Source organism: Netta rufina (assembly GCF_964035555.1).
Source record: "Netta rufina genome assembly, chromosome: 27".
Taxonomy (NCBI): domain Eukaryota; kingdom Metazoa; phylum Chordata; class Aves; order Anseriformes; family Anatidae; genus Netta; species Netta rufina.
The window spans coordinates 4382549-4404088 of NC_140151.1; the positions used below are offsets into that span (position 1 = coordinate 4382549).

Here is a 21540-nt window from a genome sequence, read left to right on the forward strand (position 1 = left end):
CAGCTCCTGGGGAGCCCCAGCCCTGCCTCCCGCCCGCGGGGGGGGCCCTGCCCAGCCCAGCCCCACGCTGTCACCCCGCCGGGGAGGGCGGCAGCTCCGGCACGAAGGCTCCAAGCGCGCCCCCGATTCGAACTGCTCCTTGCTCCCGACAAAAAGCACAAGGGGACCCCGGCCCCTCGCCCGGACCCCCGGACCCGGCTGAGCTCCCCCGTGGGGGTGCTGAGCGCCTCGGGGACTCTCCAGCCGCCTTCACCCTGCAGCCAGAGAAGTGGAACCCTCGCTAAATCAGCCGGGGAATAAGGGGGCTTTGCTGGGGGGGGGGCGCAGCCGTGATCCGCCTGTCCGCAGTGGTGTCGTGCAGCGCTGTGCCGTGTTCGCTCTGTGCCCCAGCCCTCGCTCTGCCGCCCCAAACCCCGGCCCCACAGCCCGGGAGGCAGCCGGAGGAGCCGGGGGGCCGGTGCTCGGGGTGCGTGGGGGGGAAATCCGTGCGCCCCCGTCCCCCCCCACACCCCCTATTTGCCGCCCCCAGCAAGCATGAGCCGTCGGCAGCATGGCGCTCGCGTGCCGGCCCGCTCCCCGGTCTCTGTGTACCCGATGCACGCTGTAACGGTAGAAGAGAACAACCCCCAGACCCCGAGCAACCCTGTGCTGTGCTGGCGGTGTATCAATAAACTGTGTGCGCTCGCCACGGGGCCGTGTCTCGCCTCTCTGTGCCCGCGGGCAGGGCAGGAGGAAGGGTTGCGGAGAGCCCCGTGCGGCTCCGGGGTGGCATGCGGGGACGGCACCCCGCTGCCCTTGGGCTCGGCGCTTCGGGGCGTCCCCCTCTCCAAAACCTTCCGGGAGCTGACGTCCTCGTGCAGATCACAAGCTGAAATTCGCAGCCCCTGCTGCCACCACCACCACCCCCCCCTCTTGCAGCAAGCACATGACGCCGGGGCGCGCTTTCAGGTTGCCTTCCCGGAGCCGCAGCGCCGAGGCACGAGGGAGCGCGAGGCGGGCGCGGGGGCCGTGCCGCCCCCACCAGCCATCTGGTTTGGGTACGGGGGGGGGGGGCTCCACACGGCCCCGGCCTCCCCGCAGAAGGAGCCAGGGCTTGGTGGGGCCGTGGGTGTGCTGCCGGGTGCGCCCAGGCTGGGCGGTGGAGCTGCCAGCACCGGTGGCACCCGCCGGTGCCGGATCCGGCAGATGGCCCCACGGATGGCCACGCAGCGCAAGGGTCCGGCCACGGCGCTCGGGTCGGCTTCTTCCAGCAGCCGGCACCCCGTGAAAATCCAACTGGGAGAACTGGGAGGGCTGGGGATGCAAAGAGGCTGGGGCCGGCCCCGTGTCCACGTACAAGAGTATTTATTTCATCGTTACAAGAGAGAGACAGCACCTTCTGCGTGGCGGGCTCTTCCCGGTTACTGGTTTGTACATTCAGAGAGCTGCGGCCGGCCCGAGGGAGGGGAACGGCCCCCAGGGGACGGCCACCGGCACAGGGGACCCCCCCCTTGCCCTTGTGCCCGCGGGCGCCCGAGCCCCGGCGCCCCGTGCGCGCGTGTCTGAGTGCTGAGGTTGCCTGTGTGCTCCTCCGTGCAGTCTGTGCGTGGCGGCGCTGCCCCTGCCTTCCTCCCTGCCCTCCTCCTCCTCCTCCTCCTCCTCCTCCTCCTCCTCCTGCCCTGCCCGCGCGGGGGCCGGGGCCGCCGGCTCTCATTTCCTCGTGTGCAGCGTGTCCTGGAACTTGGTGCTGGTGTAGCGAAGGTGGAAACCCTTCTTGTTGATGGTGTCGTCCGAGTGGAAGCGGATCATCACCGAGTCTCCGGCCGAGTAGATCTCCTCCGGGGGCTGCCAGGAGGGGGGAGAGGAGCGCTCAGCACCACCAGCATCCCGGGGAGGTGCCGAAATTTGTGGCCAGGAGGCGCAAAAGCATTGCAGTGCCTCCTTCCCACCACGCACGGAGGGGTTAAAACTCGTTTAAAACCCCAAAAAACCCCCCGGGGGAGCTGAGCTGGCTGCGTGCGCCCTCACCTCTCCCCCACCCCGTCTCCCCGAGCTCACCCCGGACCCGCAGAAGCGGCCGAGGCGCGGGGCCGTCCCGTCGTAGCCGTCGAAGAGCTCCATGTAGTCGTAGCCGCAGTCGGCCTCCTCCTCGATCTCAAAGGTCTGGAAGATGAGCTCCACGCCGTAGCCCTCCTCGGCCATGATCACCCACTCGCAGTCGGAGCCGCCCGGGTAGTTGTTGTCCCCGAACTGCGCGTGCGAATACAAGTCCTTGGTCTTCACCTCGGCACGCATCTGGCCCCCGCACACTTGGGGAGAAGCCAACAGCGGGGGGGTTAGGAGGGCCCCCGGCCCCGCACGGCACCCCCCAAACCTCCCCAAAACCAAAACCAAAACCAAGGAGGCTTCCCCAAGCCCGCGGCCGGTACCGGTGGAGTGCGTGGCCTCGAAGCCCTTCTTCTGGACCGAGTTGTCGGAGACGAACTTGAGGAACATCTTATTGCCCGAGGAGACGATGGGCTCGGGCTCTTTGGCCCCGCAGAACCTGCCCAGCACCGGGGCTTTGGCGTCCTTGCCGTTGTAGACCTCCAGGTGGTCGTAGGTGCACTCCTGCTGCGCCTCGATGTCCAGCTCGGTGAAGGTCTGCGGCACGGGGTGGGGGGCTCAGCGGGGCGGCGCACGGCACGGCCCCGGTGCCTCCCCCATCCCGCGGCCCCTACCAGCTTGACCCGGTGGCCGGCCGTGGTGCTGATGGCCCACGTGCACTCCTTCTTGCTGGGGTATTTATCGGGCCAGTTGGGGCTGGTGATGGTCCCCGAGGTGGACGTCACCTTGTGGTTGCAGCCGGCTGCGGGGGAGAGCGGGGAGGTTCAGGGTGGGCGCACGGATTTGTTTTTTTTTGTTGTTTTTTTGTGTTTTATTTTTGGGGGGGCGCAAACCCACCTTCCTTGCAGTCGTGCTTGTTGTCGTGCAGCACGAAGCCGCTGCGGCACTGGCACTCGTAGCTGCCGAAGGAGTTGAGGCACTCGTGCTGGCAGCCGCCGTTGTTCTTGGAGCACTCGTCCTTGTCTGCGGAGAGAGCAGAGGGTGCCGCGGGCTGAGCGGGGCGCACAACGAGGGGGCAGCCCGGTAAAAACAAGGGGGGGGGGGCTGCAGAGAGCAAGGGAGGGGGTCCCTGTGCCGCGTGGCCGTGCCCGAAGCACCGGTGAGCCCCGAAATGTTGCTGCCCATCCAGGAAACCCGGCCAAGGATGGGTTGGGGGGGCTGCGGGCAGCCAAGCAAGGCAGCAGCAAGCGGGTTGGGGGCGTCCTTTCCAGGGGGTGTTAAAGGGAGGGGGGGGGTCCTCCTCTCCCGGGCTCGCGCACGGGCACCACCGTTACCTGCTGCTGGCACAGACGGGGGAGGCAGAGAAACACACAGTGACAACCAAAGATGCACAAGAAAAGACCAGGACGCGGGAGTCCCTCTTTACTCATCGACAGGAAATGTCACAGACACGATAAAAACGGGGAAAGGGGGGGGGGGGGGGAGAAAAAAAAACAAAAAAAAACAAAAAACACAACCCCAGGTCAGCCGCTCAGCCACGAACCGGAGGAGGCGAAAAAACGACGGGACCGGGGCGGCGCGGTGGGGTAGGGTAGGGGCTTAAACCCCCCCCCCCTCCAAAAAAAAAAATAATAAAAATAAGGCCAACGACCAGTTCTGTCAAGCAAGGGGCTGCCGGGGCCGGCCCGAGGGTGGGGGGCTCTGCTCGGCCCCCGCAGGGTGCCCGGGGGCCGCGGCGTTCCTGAGAAAGGTGGCGAGGACGGCGCGGCTCAGGAGGGGCCCCGCGGCCGCTTCTGGAGGCGAAACTTCAGGCCGGGCAGGCGAGATTTCGGGGGCTGCAGCTGCTGCTTCTTCTCTGCAATGAGACGTGGGGAAAGGGGATGCGACGGGGGGGCACGGCGGGCACCGGGGGGGGGGGGGGGGGGGCATGCAGAGCGGCCAGCCGGGCAAGCAGGCGGGGAACGGGGGGGGCACCCGAAGGGGACCCGCGAGCCCCTCGTGCGCCCAAGGGCTGCGGGGAGGAGGAGGAGGAGGAGATGAAGGAGCCTTGGGGAGGATGAGGATGGGTTTTGGTCGGCTTCCTCGCTGCCTGGGGGCTCGGGGGGGGGGGGCGTGGGGATGCCGGGGAGGGTTTTGGGCAGCTCCCCGGGCTGGCCGTACTTACCTCCCGGTGGCCACCACCCGCCCGAGGGCTCGGTCACCGTCCCACAGCTTGCCCAGCACCACGGTAGCCGGATTTGGGGTCCGGCCAAGGGGGGGGTCGGGTGTCACAGCCCCCTCCTCGCCCACGGTGCCGGCCACCTGAGCCCCGTGCCGAGCTCGTGCCGAGCTCCCCGAGGGTGTTGGCAATGCCGTGGGGGGGGGCGCATCCCTCCCAGAGCCGGTGGATGAGGTGGGGGGGGGGGGGGGGTCCTGCCCCAAGCTGGCCCCCCACCCATCGGGAGCTGTGCGCGCGCCCCTGAGCCCTGCGGTGACGCCTGGAACCCGCCGTCTCCCAGCTTCTGGGCGAGGAAGCGAGGCGGAATAGCCCCGTTTTTTTGTGTATTTTTGTGTTTTTTTTTTTTGGGGGGTGGGAGGGGGGGGCTTCTGGTGGGCCGGGCGGGACGAGAGCAGCTCCAGCAAAAGGGGGGAGCGCGCGCAGCACTGCCCTGCAGGAAGGACGGAGGGAGCCTGGGCGGGCGAGACAAGAGCGAGAGAGGGAAGAAGCCCGCTGGCTCCGAGTCCTCAGCAGTCCTTTATCCCAGCCTGCCCCCCCCCAGCACCAAAAAAAACACCCACCTGGGCATGCACCAAGGACCAGGGACCTACCTGGTGCCGGCACCGTGGCGGACCCCCCCGGCGACCGCTTCCGTAACGCGCCAGCCGAGCGCTGCCCCCGAGGGTGGCCCCGAGGGGCTCGGGGTGGCCGGAGGGCAGGGACCCCCCCCCACACACACACCTCCGTGGCTAAAAAGGAGCCGCAGTGGGGATGCTGCACCCCGGAGCTGCGAGAGACCCTTTTTTTTTTTGGGGGGGGGGGGGGGGTCCTGCAGCACGGTCCTGCCGCCGGGAAAGCCCGAGACCTGGGTGGAGAAGGAAATTTTGGTGGCACGGAGGTGGCAGGGGGCAGGAGAAGCCCCCAGGGGGTGGGACAAGCCCTGGGGAAGCGCCACGAGCCCCAAAGGAGGTTGGAAAAGGTGGAAGGACCCCCCCCAAGAGAGGGAAGGAGCCCGAAACGCGGAGAGGGGGGGACTCACCCGGCTGCCCCGCGGTCCCGCTCGGCTGCTGGGCGTCCCCGAGGTGTCTCTTTGCCGGAGGGCGGCGGCGGCTCCCGAAGGCTGGGCTAACCTCGTTTGCCTTGGTTTTAATCACAAAATAAAGCAAAGATAACCGTACCCCAGCCCCGCGGGGGGGGGGGGGCCACCGTCCGTGCCGCCCCTCCGAACGGCCTCGCCGGGGGCCAAAAAGCAGCAGGAGGTCCTGGGCTCCCGTCTCGAGCGCACGGCTCGGTCCCCGAGGTGCCCTCGGTGGTGCCGTGCCGCAGGGGGGGACCCTCTCTTGCCCGAGGGTCCCACAGAAGCCCCCAGCCCCGGGGCGGGCGGTGAGGCTTTGGCGACGCCGTTTGCTCCGCGTCCCCATCCCTCCCTCCCCAAAACCCGGCTCTGGGGACACAAATTCCTGGCGGGGTGGCGCCGGGAGAGGAGAGAGGAGGACAGAATGGAGAGGAGGGAGCAGGGAATGGTTTCCAGGAGGGCACCCGAGGCGTCGTGGTGGCAGCGGGACGAGGGCCACAAGGGTGCTGGCGGCGCAGGGGCAGAAGCGGAGCAAGCCCGCAGCCGTGCAGCGTAGCGGGGGGGTGCAGCAACGGAGCCCCCGGGGTGCAGTGCCCGTCCCGGGGTGCTGGTGCTCCCCAAAAAAAAGCTGAGCTTGTCCCCGGCCTCTGCTGCTGCAGCCGGAGCCCGGCACCCTCCGGATTTTGGGCACGGCGAGGGTACCCAAGAAATAGAATAAGCTCGGGGGGGCAGCAAAAGGTGTTGTGAGGCTGGGTGTGGGCTCGGGGCGAGCCAGCTGGGGGCTGCGGGGACCCCCCCGGGGAATTGCACCCCGCGGGGCACAGCCTCAGCACCTCCCTGGGCCGGGTGGAGCGGGGACTGCACCCCGCGGGCGGGCGTTAGCGGCGATGCGGGGGCGCAAAGGGGGAGGCGGGCGGGCGGGGGGGAGCGCAGGGGGGGCTCTACCTGAGAAGAAATGGGCTTTGAAGCCCTTCTTGGAGACGGTGTTGTCGGACTTGAACTCGATCCTCATGTTGTTGTACTGGGAGGTGATGACGTCCGGCTTCTCGGCGCCGCAGAACTTGCCGTGGAGCTTGGAGTCGGCCGTCAGCCCGCTGCGCACCTCCACGAAGTCGTACTTGCAGACCTACCAGGGAAGAATTTGGGGGGGGGGAAAAGAGGGAAAAACGGGGGGGGGGGGGCACGGGGCTGGTGGCGTGCCCGTGCCACCCAGCCACCCTCCTCGGCCAGCCGGGGAGGGGGGGGGCGCAGCAGCAGGCGTGGGGACCCCCCCAGGGCTCGCTCACGTCGTTGCCCTCGGTCTCGAAGAAGTCGAACTGCAGGGAGATGCGGTACTGGGTGGGGGCCACCAGCTGCCAGATGCAGTTTTTGTTGGGGGGGGTACTCCTTGGGCCAGCCGGGGCTGGTGATGGAGCCGTTCAGCTTGGTGAGGAACCCCCCGCAGGCGGCTGCAGGGCGGGAGGCACGGGTCACGCTCCCGGCACGCGTACTGGGAGGCACTGGGAGGCACTGGGAGGCACGGGGGGGGTGGGACACTCACCCTCACAGCGGCGTTTGTCGGAGGCCAGCTCGTAGCCGGGGTCGCAGGCGCACTTGTAGCTCCCCAAGGTGTTGACGCAGCGCTGCTCGCACCCGCCGTTGTTCGGCCGCGAGCACTCGTCCACCTCTGGGCACGGAGACGGGGGCTGAGCGGGTGGGCAAGGCTGACGCCTCCCCCCCCCCTCTTTTTGGGCTCCCCCCTGCCTCGTTTGGACGCCTACCTTTGAAGAAATTGACGGCGAAGCCGGCTTTGTTGATGGAGCCGTCGGAGACGAACTTCATCCAGAGCTTGTTGGAGGTGCTCTTGATGTCGTCCGGCTTGTCGTAGCCGCAGTAGCGGCCGATCAGGCTGCTGGCCTCGCTGCTGCCGTCCCGGATCTCCAGGTAGTCGTAGGCGCAGCTGTCGTGGCGCTCGATCTTGGCGGGAGGGAGGCCCCCGGGGTGTTGGTTTTTGGGTACGTTGCGTCCCCAAAACGCCCTGCCTCCCCCCGATGTCCTGCGAGTTTCTCCCACCCCGTTCCCGCACCTGGGCGCTGCCAGGAAAGGTTCTTCCACTTGGGGAAACTGAGGCACGGCGAGGCCAGGAGAGGATATGGGCACCCAGAAGGACCACAGAAGGATTTGGGCACCAGGAGGGACCCCGGAAGGATTTGGGCACCCAGGGGGACCACGCAGGGATTTGGGCACCCAAGGGGACCACAGAAGGATTTGGGCACCCAGAGGGAGCACAGAAGGATTTGGGCACCCAGGGGGACCACGAAAGGATTTGGGCACCCAGAGGGACCCTGAAAGGATTTGGGCACCAGGAGGGACCCTGAAAGGATTTGGGCACCCAGAAGGACCCTGAAAGGATTTGGGCACCCAGAGGGACCACAGAAGGATTTGGGCACCTGGAGGGACCCCGAAAGGATTTGGGCACCTGGAGGGACCCCAAAAGGATTTGGGCACCCAGAAGGACCACAAAATGATTTGGGCACCCAAAAGGGGCAGGGACACCCCCGTGGCAGCTCGGAGGCTGCCCCACGCACCGCATCAAGGCGCTTCCAGGGGGAGGATTTCGCCCTTCCCGGGGGCTTTTGGCGCACCCACCTCGAAGGACTGGAAGGTGAGGCCCACGTGGAAGCCCTCGGAGACGGTGATCTTCCAGACGCACACCTTGCTGGGCCGGTAGTCGTCGGGGTAGTTGGGGGACTGGATGTGCCCGTTGTCCTTCTTCACGTCCCCCCCGCAGATGGCTGCAAGGGCGGGCGAACACCTCCCCTCACTGAGCACCCCGCGGCACCCCCGGGGGACCCCCAAAAACCCTTTTCTTTACCTTCGTAGACGGCGAAAAAGCCTTTGCCCACCCAGTTGCTGCTGCTGCGGAACTCGACCCAGAGGCGGCTGTCGGTGGAGACGATGGGCTCGGGCAGCTTGTTGCCGCAGAACCTGCCTGGGGATGAAGGGGTGCTGGGCTGCCGCGGCCGCGCGCCCTCCGCCAACACACCCGGGGGGCCCAGGGCTGCTTCCCCCCACCCCAAAAAAAAAAAAAAAAAGGGAAAGAGCTGCTTCTCCCCACCCTCTCCGATGCTTTTTTTATTTTTTTGGGGGGGAAAAATCGGTGGAGATCGCTTGGGAGGAGAGGTGCTGGGGAACATCCGGCGCGTGACGGGGTGCGCCGGCCAGCCGGCTCGTCCACGCTGGTTTAATTAGCGCAGGCTAACGAGCTGGGAGCCCAAACGCCCCAAATTTGCTGCAATAAACCCCCCCCCGGGGGGCCGGCTTTTCCCCACCACCCCCTCCCTGGGGGGCAATGGCACGTGGCGGCCGGGCAGGGGGTACGGGCAGGGGGAGCCCCTCGCCCCGGTTACCTCGCAGCGTGGCCTTTCTCCAGAACCCGTCTCTCACCTCCACGTAGTCGTACCAGCACAGCCGGCTTCGGTAGAGGTCCAGGGTGGTGAAATTCAGGATGATCTGAGGTCGAGGGAGGGGGGGGAGAGGAAAGCGTGGCGTGAGCCCCCCCCCCACAAACCCCCGTGCCACGCGGGGGCTCCGTGCGGCGGTGCCGGCGGTGGCACCGGGACCTCGCCGCGAGCATCCTGCTGCTGCGGGGCACGGCGAGGCAGGGGGACCCCAAATTTGGGAGCTGGGGGGTGGTGGAGGAGGGGGGGGGGTGCAGGGGGAAGCGGGGTGCTACCTTCTCTCCGGGGGTGACGGAGATCCTCCAGACGCAGTGCATGTGGGCAGAGTACCCGTTGGGGAACTGGGGCGAGGAGAAGTTGCCCTGGCTGTCCTGGAGCGTCTCCCCGCAGGCTGCGAGAAGGGGGGGGGGAGGCAGGGATGGGATCAGCCCCCAGAGCAAACCAGGGGGAGCCCCCCCCCAGCATCAGGACGAGCCCCCACGGGACACAACCCCCTCCATCCTTTCCCCCACCCCACAAAACCCCCACGTCGTGAGCGCAGGAGGTGCCGGCGGTGGCTGGCGACGCTCCGGGCACCCCGGCACGAGCCACGTCCCCCCCCCGGGGAACCATCTCGGGGCCCCCCCCCCCCACACCCTGCCACGATGCAGGGGGGGGGGCCCGGCTCGCAGCCCGGGCTCGGAGCAGGTCTGTAGGGCTGGCTCCAGCCCAGCGCTGCCATCTGGAAGCCACATGGTGCCGCGGCCGCCGTGCGCTGTCGCGGGGCCAAAGCGGGACCCCCCCCCCTCTCCTCCCCATCACATCGGGGCTCGGGGGGGGGCACTGGGGGCGCGAGATTAGAGGTGAAACGGAGAAGAAAAGAGGCTCAAAAGCTGGGCTCGCTGCCTTTTTTCCCCTCCGAGCTTCGCAGTGGAAACAAAGGGAAGGGAAAGCTGCGGAGGTGCTTTTTTAGCTTTTTTTTTTTTTTTTTTTCCCCAAAAAAATAAGAACTAATCACTTTTCCTGCTCGGCTGGAGCGAGGAGCTCGCAGCCCCCGAGCAGGAGCTCCCGCGGCAGGGCTGGCTGCCGGGGCCTCTCACTAAGGCGTCCCTCTTCCAGGCTGCTAATTAGTCGCTGGAATTAAGCGGGGCGCCAAACTCCTGGCAGATGTTGCAGCCCCTGGAGCTGGGGGACCCAGGGAGCAGGGGGCTCTGATTTGGGGGATGCTCTGGTTTTGGGGGATGTCTGATTTAGGGGATGCTCTGCTCTTTGGGGATGCTCTGTTCTTGTGGGATGGTCTCATTTTGGGGATGCTCTGTTCTTTGGGGATGCTGCACTTTTGTGGGATGGTCTCATTTTGGGGGATGTCTGATTTTGGGGGATGTCTGATTTTGGGTGATGCTCTGATTTTGGGGATGCTCTGCTCTTTTGGGATGATCTGTTCTTGGGAGATGCTCTACTCTTGTGGGATGGTCTCATTTTGGGGGATTTCTGACTTTGGGGGATGCTCTGCTCTTTTGGGATGCTCTGCTCTTGGGGGATGCTCTGATTTTGGGGATGCTCTGATTTTGGGGGAATGCTCTGTTCTTTAGGGGATGCTCTGATTCTGGGCATGCTCTGTTCTTGGGGGGTGCTCTGATTTTGGGGGATGCTCTGATTCTGAGGATGCTCTCCTCTCAGGGATGCTCTGATTTTGGGGATGCTCTGATTTTCGGAGGATGCTCTGCTCTCAGGGAATGCCCTGCTCTTTCGGGATGCTCTTTCCTTGGAGGATGCTCTCAGAGGAGCGGGCAGGAAGAGGAGCGATCCCACATTTTCCTCCTGCTTACACCCCCCCCCCCCCCAAAAAAAAATAATCCACTGCATTCAGAGAACAATTTTTGCACTCTCTAGATGGGGAAAACGACCCCGGAGAGCATCTCCCCACCAGCACCCCTTCCTTCATCGAGGCTCGGGGTGAAAGCAGAGCCACCCCCACCCCACACAGCCCCGTGCACGCTCACCCCCCGCGCCCCCCACCCCGGTGAAGCCCCCCTGAGACCCCGTGGGGTGCTCACAGGGGCAGCGGTACAGCTTGCGGGCCTGGGCGATGTCTCCTTTGCTCAGCCTCGTGCGCTGGCCGATGGCTGGCCGGACCCCGTTCACATCATATTTGGGCAGGATGGTGTCGAGGAAAATGCCCCTGGGGAGAGAGAGCAGGGAGAGGCTGAGCTGGAAAGCACCGGGCTGCTAAAAACAGCCTGGGGGGGTGATTAAAAGGCTGCAAGAAGTAAGGGGTGAGTCAGCGGGGCCGTGCGCCGCAGGGCGCAGGATGTGGCCCCGGCCCTGTCCCGAGGGATCCGGAGCTGCCCAAAGGATGGGACGGAGCAGGGGGCGAAATGAGGGGGTGCAGGGGGGCAGCGAGGGGTTGGCACGGGTGGGAGGGAGCCCGAATTTTTTAGGGCAGGGTCCCGGTGTCGCCATGCCTTGTTTAGAGGGGGGAAGAACCCCGGGCGCACGCACCTGGAGAAGGTGTTCCTGGCGTAGTGCATGATGCTGTCGAAATCGTAGGTCTCGCCCAGCGACTCCACCTCCTCCGGCTCCATCTTCAAGAAGTTGTACTCCTGCCCTGCAAGGGGGGGGCAGGCGGGATGGTGAGGGCCCCCCCACTTCATCCGTGTGCCCCCCCGGAGAAGAAAAAGAGGAGGAGGAAGGAAGAGGAGGAGGAGGAGGAGGAGGAGGAAGGCTGCTCCCTACCTGGCTGGATGTTCTCGCGCACGATGGAGACGTGGTCGTCGCGGTCGGGGCGCGTGTGCTCGTGCCAGAAGCCGATGACGTGGCCCAGCTCGTGCACCACGATGCCGAATTTGTCGCAGTTTTTGCCGATGGAGATGGCCTGAGGCCCCCCGCCCCTGCGGCCCACGTAGGAGCAGCACCTGGGGAGGGAGAGGGGGAGAAAAAAAAAAAGGGGGGACCCTGGGTGAGCCCCACACAGCCCGGGGCCCCTCTGGGTAAGGACGTGGGTGCCTCAGCTTCCCCCGTGCTGGGCACGGAGCATCTGGAAATAATCCCCGCAGCCTCCACGGGAGCTTCTGCCTGCTCCTGCCTCCTCCTGCCCACGTTGGAGCTCCAGAGCTGCCTCGAAAACTCAGCTCTGCCTGGAGACCGGCACGGCACGGCACGGCACGGCACCCTGGCTGCCCCCCGGTGGGCTCCAGCCCAAGCATCTCGGCACTTCCAACCCCATCTACCACACCGGGCTCAGGATTTGTGCCCTGGGAGGGGGGAAAACCACCACCCCCGAGCCGAAACCCGCAGCCTGCCGCACGGGGAAGCCTCCTCGGCACCAGCTGCTTGGCCGCGTGAGGACGGCGCTCTCTTCCAAACCCCTGTTTCCTTTGGCGTGTGCCGGGGCTGGGGCAGTGCCACAGACCTCAGCCCCATCCCGGGAGCCTCCACAGAGCCGTGACCACCCAGGCAAAGGGCTGCGTGGGCAGCTGGGTGACAAATCTCATTAACCAGCCCCTTTAATTAGCCCTGCACGAGCCCCCTTTTGTGTGCGCACCGGCTGCTCGCCCCGGTGCCACCCAAGGGACCCCCGCCGCGGGGATGGCCTTGGGTTGGGGACCCCAGGGGGGTGCAGGACTGGATGCTGGGACCCCCGACGCTCACCCGCAGGGTCTGTAGGTGAAGACGATGTAGCTGTCCTCGTCGTTGCGCTCCAGGAAGGTGACACACGTGTGCTTCTCCCAGTGCCGCATGGCCTGCCGGAAGATGGCTCGCTGGCTGCCTGCGGGGGGGGAGCCGTCAGCAAGGTGTTTTGGGGGGGAAACTGAGGCACGCCGAGCCCCCCCCAGGTGTCCTGGCGCCAGCACTCACCGCTGAAGTTGCCGCTGATCACGTAGGGGATGACCCCGTCCGGCCACACTCGCTCGGGGCGCGAGGTGGCGGCGCGGCGGCTCCGTGCCCGCTGCCGGCCCCGGCTCCTCGCCTGGGGGCTCCCTGTGGGGATGGGGAGGGGATGAGGACGGGTTTTTCCCCCCCCAAACATGAGGAACGGGGCCGTGAGGGGCTGCGGGGGGTACCTGAGGAGTTGGTGGGCAGGCGGGTGATGGTGCGGTGCGCCAGGTCCACCACCCGCTCCACCTGGAAGAGCCGCAGGTCCTCCTCGTCCAGGGCGATGTCTCCCAGGAAGGCGGCTGGGGGGGGGGGACACAAGGGGTTAGGGGGCACGAGGGGGGAGCATCTTCATCCTCCTCCTCCTCCTCTTCCTCCTCCTCCTCCTTCTCCTTTAACTGCAAAGCGAGCGTGGTGCCGGCCGGGCTCCCCTGCTCCCCACGGTGCCGACGCTCCCAGCAGCTGGAGCCAGCCCCACGCCGACATCTGCTTCCCATAAAGCCCAGGCCCGGACTTTTTAGGCTTTCTACGATTATTTTTTTTAATTTTTTTTTTGCTTCACGGAACGGCTCCAACCCCAGGCTGCTCCTGGGAGTCCCGGCGAGCTGCCACAGCCCCGGGACGCCGGCACAACCTCCGGGGCATCTGCCAGGGCCCGGTGAAACCATCTGGCCCCGCTTGCGCCCTGGCACGGGGCGAGCCCCAGCGCCGGCAGGAGCGGACCTGCCCGAGAGGCGTCCGTCTGTCCGGCCATCTGCCGGGGCCGTGCGTCCTTCCAGCGCCTCCCCGGCACCCGCGGGCGCAGAGCTCTGCCCGCGCCGGCAATTCGGGGAGCACCGCTTGGAGGACGCAGCCCTTCCTCCCCCTCCTCCTCCTCCTCCTTCTCCTCCTCCTCCTCTGAGCCCTCCTGCTCGCCGTGGCCTCGCCGTGAGTCAACGCTGCAGGATGCGGCCCCCGGCATCAGCATTTGGCCGGCGCTGCCCCCCCCCTCCCAAGGGACCCGGCTTTTTCGGAAACGCCACGGCCCGGGCGCGAGGGCTGGCTGAGGTCACGGCGTGCGCCCTGCCAGGCTCTGGATGAGGGTGGAGAGGTGGAAACGGGATCCTGGTCAGGGCCGTGCCGCAGCGGGGGCACGCGGGGGGCTCCAGGCACCCTCGGTAGTGCCCCCATCCTGGGGAAAGGGTTTGAGGGTAGGGGAATGGGAGATAAAGGGGGGGAGAAATCGGGTGCTGGAGCGGCTCGCTGGCCGGGGGGGAGCGGTGCCAAGTTCGCGCTCCGAGCAATTAACAAGTGGATCCCAAAAGAGCCACTAATTACAAAAGCCAGGCGGGACAATTAGGAGAGCACGGAGAGGTCGGAAGCGACGGCCACCGGCACGGGGAGGCGAGGGGATGAGCCCCGACACCCCAACCCTGCCCAAACCCCTCCCTGAAGACGGCACGGAGCGCTTTGGGGTGAAAGAGCCACATTTTGGGTCTATTTCCACCCCTGGCCAGCTGGTAGGAGCATCCCAACAGAAGGAACCCCTCGCCCAGGGGCAGATCTCCCGATCTCCTGGAGAACCCCGGCGAGGATCCGGGGCCTGGGGGGGGACCCGTGTCCGAGGGGGCTGCACGGGGAGGCCCCGGGGCGCGCGAGGGACGAGCAGCCCGTGCCAAGAGGCGCATGGAAAGACAAGGGAAAGTAAGCTCGCTTACGGCGGAGCAAGCGCCGGCGGAGCCAAGTGATATAGAAACCATATGTGAGGGATTTGGGATACGTGAGAGAGCCGGGCAGGCGAGCGCAGGGGCCGTGGGGCTGCTCTCCGAGCCGGCGCGAGGCAGCCCGGATGCTTGCTGGACCTGGACAGAGCTCGAAAAAAAAGCCACAGCCACTGAAATTCCCCAGATTTTCCCCCTCCAAATTCCCTTCCCGGCCGGGGGAAAAAGCGGCTTCCCACTCGGGGCCGTCTCCGCCCCGGGGCTGGAGGAGCGAGCGGAGGTGGCCCGGCCGCGATCCCTTTAAGGCCACGTTAGGGCCAGCCCAAAGCGTTGCTTTTAGAAACGTCCACGTTGGTTTGAGGGTTTGGGCGCTTCCTCCCCGCCGGGGCCGAGCCCAGCGCTCCCCAGGGCCCATCCCAAAAGGCAACCCCATCCCTCCCCCCCCCCTGTCCCCAGTGGCCCCTTCGCCGAGGGGGCTCCCCGCGGTGCCAAAACTCCCCGTTAACCCCTCTGAGGGGCTGCCGCTGAGACTTGTTCCTTGTTCCTTTCCCCCCCCCCCCAAAAAAAAAAAATAATAAATAAATAAATGCGGGGGCGAAGGCGCCGTGCCGGGGCTGACGGGGCAGGAGAGGTCCCTGAGTCAGCCCGGCCCCAGCCCAGCGCCGCGGGCGGCGAGGAGCTGCCAAGGTTCAGCGCGGCTCACGTAGGAGCCGGGGGAAAGGGGAGCTGCAGCATGGCGCCCTCGCCCTCGCCCCCTCGCCCCACCGTGGCCCCCGAGGGTTTGGGGTCTTCCCGGGGTGTCCCCGGTGCCGTCCCCAGCCCGGGAGGTTGTGGTTGTGCCGCGGGGGCCGCCCCGGGTTGCAGAATTCGGGGCAAGGTCCTGAGCCGCGGCGGTGCCAGAGGGAGCGTTGGCTCCAAGGCCGTGCGCCGGCCACGGGGACGCTCGGGGTGTCATGTCCCCAGCCTCGTCCCCGGGGGTGGGAGCAGGGAAGGGGCCGGCCCTGCACGTCCCTGCTGCTCCCAAACCCTTTGGGACCTGCCGGAGAGGGTCTCACCAAGCTCCCCGGCACCCCTGCAAGGTGTCGCCGTGTCCCCAGCATCGTGTCCCCAGCCCTGAGCCTCGGTGTCCCCATCAGGCACCCCCCACGCACCCCACACCCCTCATATTATTGCTGGGGAGGCCAAGAAGGTGGCGTTCCCCTCCGTGCCACAGCCAGCACCCCAAAAAAAAAAGCCCCCAATCTGCCTATCCCAGCCTCCCGCACACCCCGGCGGGGCCGGATCCTCGCAGGGAGATAACTCAGCCCCTGTTGTTTGACTTTTTTTTTGCGCTGTGTTTTTGGTTTTGGGTTCCTGCGAGGGTGACGTAAGCCCGGGGACGAGCGAGACAAACAAAGTTTGACGTTCGCACGCGGGCCAGCCCCCTCTGCCCCCCATCCTGACGCCGCGGGCACGATCCCCTCCCCGTGCGCACGGCTCCGTGGCCGTCCCCGAGGGTCCCCCGTCCCCTCACCACCCCTCTCTAGGGATGCAGGCGCTCAGCATCCTTCGTATTCGAGGCCGGGAGAAGGAAGGGGTCCCCCTGGCCTTCCAACAAAGGGCTGGCATCACCAAGGTTTCGGGACGAGCCCCAGGTTTTTGCAGGCACAACCCAACCTGCGGAGGAGCCCCGCGAGCCCGGGGCGCGAACGCGATGTTCTGGCGAGCGCGCAAAAGCAAACAGATCGACGGGGAGAAACCTTGGCAGGGGAGGGCGTGCAGATAAACAGGACGGGATCATGTTTCAGGGCAGTCTGGGGCAAACCAGGCTCCGTGCGCTGCGCCCCGGCTCCGAAAAGCCCCCAAAAGAGTCCGGCGAGGCCGGGCTCCCCTCGGTGCACGGAGAGCCACGGATCCGGCGTGTTGGGCATCAATCAGCCCGTGCTCAGGAGCAAGGAGCAGGCTCAGCCCGGCCATCCCATTGCCTCCAAGTCCTTGTGGACCACGAGCATCGCTCCGGGGCCATTCGGGGACCAAATTGGGAGCGGGCTCGGAGGCAGGGAGCGAGCCGCGCTGCCCCGGCCACGCACGGAGGCGTCACCGGGGCACGGCCGGAGGAGTGAGGTTTCAAAAGGTGCATCCCGGGCCTGGGCCAAGCCTCCGGGGTCGTAAAGCCTCGGAGTCACCGGGGCAGCATCCCACTGGCTCGGCGGAGCCGTTAAATATGTGAGGAATGCTCCTCGCGCCTCCCCCTCGCTGCCTCGCGCCAGCCCAGCTGCACCCGCAGCGAGCAGCAAAACACGCCGGGGCCGCGGCAGGAGGAGCGGGAGCCGCGCTCGGACCCCCCCCCGGGACCCCCTCGGGACCCTCCCGGGACCCCCTCGCCTCGGGGTCTCATCCTGCTGGGGTAGCCGGGTGGAAGGGGAGAGGTGCTGAGCATCCCCGGGAGCGCAGCACCACGGTGGGGGGGGTCGAGGCCTCATCCTGCACCCCTCACTGCCACCCCCTGACCCCGCAGGGACCCCAGGGGGACGGATCCTGAGCCTTGAGTCCCCTCTGGGCATGGTGCTCAGCCCCTCTCCCGGTGCCCCCCGGCCAAGCAGGCGGCGGGGGGAGGATTATTTGCTTTCCCAGAGCACCTTCCTAGAGCGCAGCGGGCACAATACGGGAATTCAGCCTCGCAGCCACGCCGGGAGCCCGGCCAGAGCACGGCCCCGCTGCGGCCAGGGGGGAAACTGAGGCACGGGGGGGGACACAGGCTCTCCTCCTGCAGCCCCCCGGGGTGGTGGGGATGCTGTAGGGCCAGCAGGACACCAAGCCACCGAGCCATCCCCGAGCTCAGCACCCATAGGAAGGGGAGAAGCAGGGCGAAGCGCATCCTGCCCGGGCACAGCACCCCTCTCCAAGGGGCTGGGCGCTGATGGGGCCGGCACAGCCCGGAGCAAGGGGTCCTGAGGAGCTCCGGGGGGAGCCTGGCCCCTTCTAAACACAGCTCGTGAAGGTTCGGGGGCAGGTTGGGAGCGGGAGGCACGGTCGGATCGCTGCAGGGGAAGATTTTCCTCCCGCTCCTCTTCCGTGACAGCGAGCCGAGGAGAAAGCCTCCTCCGGGGCTCGGCGAATCCTAAAACCTCCAGCGTGTCAGAGCCTCCGGGACGGAGCCCAGCCTCCCCTGAACCCCTTCCCGAGCTGAACCCGAGCTCGCCGCCTCCTGCGCTTCTCCCCTCGCCATCCCCACGTGGGATTCGCCCACCCTACAGCCCTGTGCCCCCCAGCCCCGAATCCGGACCCGTTTAGGAAGCTCCCGCCACGTGAACCAGCAGCGGGAGGCTTTCCCAAGGGGGGCTGCAGCCCCCTAAACCCCCCCCTTCAGCACACCCCCGGCCCCCCGCCGCCTCTCCGAACGGGTGACTGCACAAGGATAAAGCCGAGCCCGGCACCGGGCTGAGATTTACAAGGTCTCCGCGCCGCCCCCGGCCCCAAAGCCCAGGCCTCCCGCCGGCCCCGGCTCTGCGGGTGGATTTTAGCCGGCCTGAATAAGTGACATATAACGGCTGGAAAATATTCTCGGGCACCCTGACAAGTGTGACTGCAACCAGTAGCCTCCGCTGACTACGCCTGGAAAGTGTAATCTAGGTGAAACCCCGGGCGGACGCAGCCAGAGCGCTCCAGGCACGGCTGGGAAGCTCGAGACCCCCGTCCCGGTGCTGTGGCCCCCCCCAAAATCACCCCAATGCCCCCGTCCCGAGGCTCTGCTGTCACCCTGTGGGCTGGCGGTGCCGTGCCCGTGCCCCTCTGAGCCCCCACCCCAATGAGAGGGGGCAGGAGGTCGCGGTTAGCCGGGTCCCCCCCATGCTGCCCCCGCTCTGTGGGTGCTGGGGGGGTCCCTGGGGGGAAGCCGAGAGCGACCATCAGGGCTGGGTGGGTTTGGTTGGTGCTGCTGTGGGGTCAGCAAAAACAACTGGAGCAGCTCCTCCAGCGGCAGCGACGCCGGTGCCATCCCCGGGCATCCCGCTGGGACCACGGGCAGGATGCGACCCCGGTGTTGGACCCCCCCACACCGCAGATATCCCGCTGGCTTTGGAAGCAGGGCCACGGCTAAATCCCTTTCCCCAAGGGCCGTGGCTCCCCGCTGTCCCATTTGGGCACCCGAGGAGCTGGCACCGAGCTGGTGGCATCGCCCCGGGGGTGGCCGCGGGCACGAGCGGCCTCAGGATCCCCCTTGGTGTAAAAAGGTGCAGAAAAAACCCAAATCCCTCTCCCGGTGCTGCTTCCCCTGACATGGGACGAGGCCTCGGCGCTCAGCTGTTTCCGGCGCTGCCCAAATCCCCGAGGGAAAAACATCCCGGGGATGCCGGGAGGGGGGGGGACGCAGCGCCCACCCCAATTCTCCCCAAATTCTCCCCCTGCCGTGCCCGATCCCACCCAGGGCCCCCCGGGGAAAGGCTCCGGGGTTGAATTAGGCACATAAAGAGCTCGTAAAGGCAGGAGGGGAAGGTGGGGAGGGAAGGGTCGGGGGGCTCGGGGCGCGCGGGAGAGGGGCGAGGAGCGGGGACCCCCATGGGGGGGCCGGGTTGGGCGGTGGGTGAAGCCCCCCCCCTGAGTGCCGGGTGGGAGAGGAGCGGAGGCTCCAGCCGGCTGTGCCCGGACGGTTTTGCAAGCTGAGCTGTTTCAGCCCGGGAGGGCAGGAAGGGAAGGATTTTTGGCCCGAAAAAAAGCCCTCATGGAGACGGGGAGTTGGAGCAACAGCCGCCTTCCAGCGCAGACAATGCCATTAAAGAGAAACGTGATCCTGCAGCCCCGAGCCGCCAGGCACAAACCCTCGCCTCCGCGCTCAGCGCTGGGTGGGGGGGTTTCCCCTCCCGTGCCTCAGTTTCCCCCCCCCCCCCCTCTCCTGTCCTGTCCTTTCGCCCCCTTTATCTCGCTCTGGCGGCCGGGGACCGTCTCCCCATGGCGCCCAGCCTGGGGCCTCCGGCCGCTTCCAAGCCATGAATAACAGCTCAGCAATGCCCTGAGCCAGCACCGAGGTAACAAACTCCCCACGGGGGGGGCACCGACAGCGGCCGGCCCCGGGGACAAACCCCCCCGGGGGCCAAAACCAAAACCGAGCGTCCCGGGACGGCGGCGGCGCGGCCGGGACCGAAACCTCCCCGTGGCTGCTCCAGCCCCGAGCCTGGATCCGGCCCTCGCCCCGCTGGCACTTTGGGGGGGGGGGGGGGGGCTCGAGTGGGCTGGGGGCTTCCAGGGGCCGGTGACAGCCGGCGGCACGGCGGGGGCCAGGCGGAGAAAACGGGGTGCCAAGCGGGTCCCCCCCCCCCCACCCCGTGCGCTCCCCGCTCGGAGCGCAACCCCCCGGCTCCGCGTTTCCCCTCGCCAAGCCGCGGGGTGCGCGCTCGCCCACGGCCACCCACGGCCACCGATGGCCCCCGACGGCCACCCAGGCTCCCCCCCACGGCCACCCCACGCTCGCCCCGTGCCACCCACGCTCCCGCGGCACCCACGCGCGCTCCCCTTTGTCTGCGCCCTCCGGCCGCCCCGGCGCGCATCCCCCTGCCCCACCGGCTTTGCAGGGGTCCTTGTAGTCCAGGGGCTCGGGGTCCTCCTCCTCCTCCTCCAGCACGTAGGAATAGTCGGGGACGTGCATGGCCCGGGCCAGGAGCAGGCAGAGGAGCAGCCCGCAGCTCCGCAGCCCGGCCATGGCTCTGCGGGCAGCGGGCGGGCAGGGGAGAGAGGCGGGCGGCTTTTGGCTTCGGGCTTTTTTTTTTTTTTTTTGGCTTTTTTTTTTTTTTAAAATTCCCTTCTCTTCCCCTTCTTTCCTTCCCTTCTTCGCTCCCTCTCTCTCTTTTTTTTTTTTTCTTCTTCTTCTTTTTTTTTTTTTTTTTTTTTTGCGCTTTTTTTTTTTTTTTTTTAGGGAAATGAGATCTGGCGGGGGCGGGTTCAAGAGCGGAGCTCGGCCCCTGCAGCCCCGCCGGGCGCAGGGCTGGGAGCGGGGCCAGCGGCGAGGGGGGGGTGGGGGGGGGGACGGCGGGGCCGAGCTGGCTACAAGGGGACCCGGCCCGCAGCCCCCACCTCCTGCCCCCCGCAGCCCCCGGCCCCAGGTCCCCGGAGCCGTTTTGCGCCCCCCAGCCCCGGTTCTGCGCCCCCCAGTCCCGATCCTGCACCCCCAGCTCCAGTCCCGTGCTCCCCCGTCCCAGTCCTGCGCCCCCCAGCCCCAGTTCTGTGCCCCCCAGCCCCAGTTCTGCGCCCCCCAGCTCCCATCCCTCTCCCCCCCGTCCCCATCCCGCACCCTCCGGCCCCAGCCCTGCGCCCCCCAGCCCTGCTCCTGCACCCCCAACACCCGCTCCTGCTCCCCCTCCTGCACCCTGCACCCCCCTGGTCCTGGTTTTGCACCCCCCCACATCCCAGCTCTGCCCCCCAGCCCTGTCCTGCACCCCATATCCCCCATATCCTGCACCCCATTTCCCCCCCAAGCTGAGCTTGGAGGAGGAGGAGGGCAGCTCCTGCAGCCCAGGCACCCTTCCCAGGTGCCTGTGAGCACCCAAAGTGTGGGCGAGCACCCTAAGGATGATGGATGAGCACCCAAAGATTGGGGTGAGCACCCCAGGGATGACAGACGAGCACCCAAAGAACAGGGTGAGCACCCCAGAGGTGACAGATGAGCACTCCAAGAGTGGGCGAGCACCCCAGGGATGACGGATGGGCGCCCAAAGATCAAGGTGAGCACCCCAATGATGATGGATGAACACCTAAAGAGCGGGGTGAACACCCCAGGGATGATATGAGCACCCAAAGAGCAGGGTGAGCACCCCAAAAATTATGGATGGGCACCCAAAGAGCAGGGGGGTGAGCATCCCAAAAACGATGGATGAGCACCCTACAAGTGGGGTGAGCACCCCAGAGATGACAAATGAGCACCCAAAGAGCAGGGTGAGCACCCCAGGGTGCCCGGATGGGGAAGCAGGGGAGAGGCAGCCGTGGCTGGGCCATGGGGCCGCGTGTGCAAGCGTGTGTGCACGCGTGTGCACGCGTGTGCGCCGAGGTCTGTGAGTGACACCTGCTGTCAGAGCCCTGCCATTTCACGCCGGGCCCATCCCCGCCAGGTCCCCACGGGCCACCAAACCCAGCCAGAGCCACCGCGGGCCGAGCCCGAGCTCCACGGGCACCCAGGGGTGCGCTGGGGGCTGTGCGGGGCCAAGCAGCCCGAGCCCTGCGTGGTGAAACCAGGGGGTGCTCGGGGAGGTTTGGGGGGACCCCCTTGGTGCTGTTCCATCG

General features: G+C 67.0%; 1 protein-coding gene across 1 annotated transcript; it reads right to left on the reverse strand.

Annotated features, from left to right (window-relative positions):
- Positions 1 to 1689: 1689 nt before the first annotated feature.
- BMP1 (bone morphogenetic protein 1) lies at positions 1690 to 20068 on the reverse strand (the record flags this gene model as incomplete). Its single annotated transcript, XM_084302426.1, is given in 21 exon segments — positions 1690 to 1824; positions 2038 to 2288; positions 2409 to 2622; positions 2700 to 2827; positions 2923 to 3048; positions 6243 to 6423; positions 6584 to 6676; positions 6678 to 6745; positions 6838 to 6963; positions 7058 to 7253; positions 7926 to 8071; positions 8152 to 8268; positions 8687 to 8789; positions 9013 to 9128; positions 10774 to 10898; positions 11219 to 11324; positions 11453 to 11631; positions 12368 to 12485; positions 12575 to 12697; positions 12781 to 12894; positions 19828 to 20068. Coding segments are annotated over 21 exon segments (2904 nt in total). The 5' UTR covers positions 19967 to 20068.
- Between the last annotated feature and the right edge of the window lie 1472 nt (positions 20069 to 21540).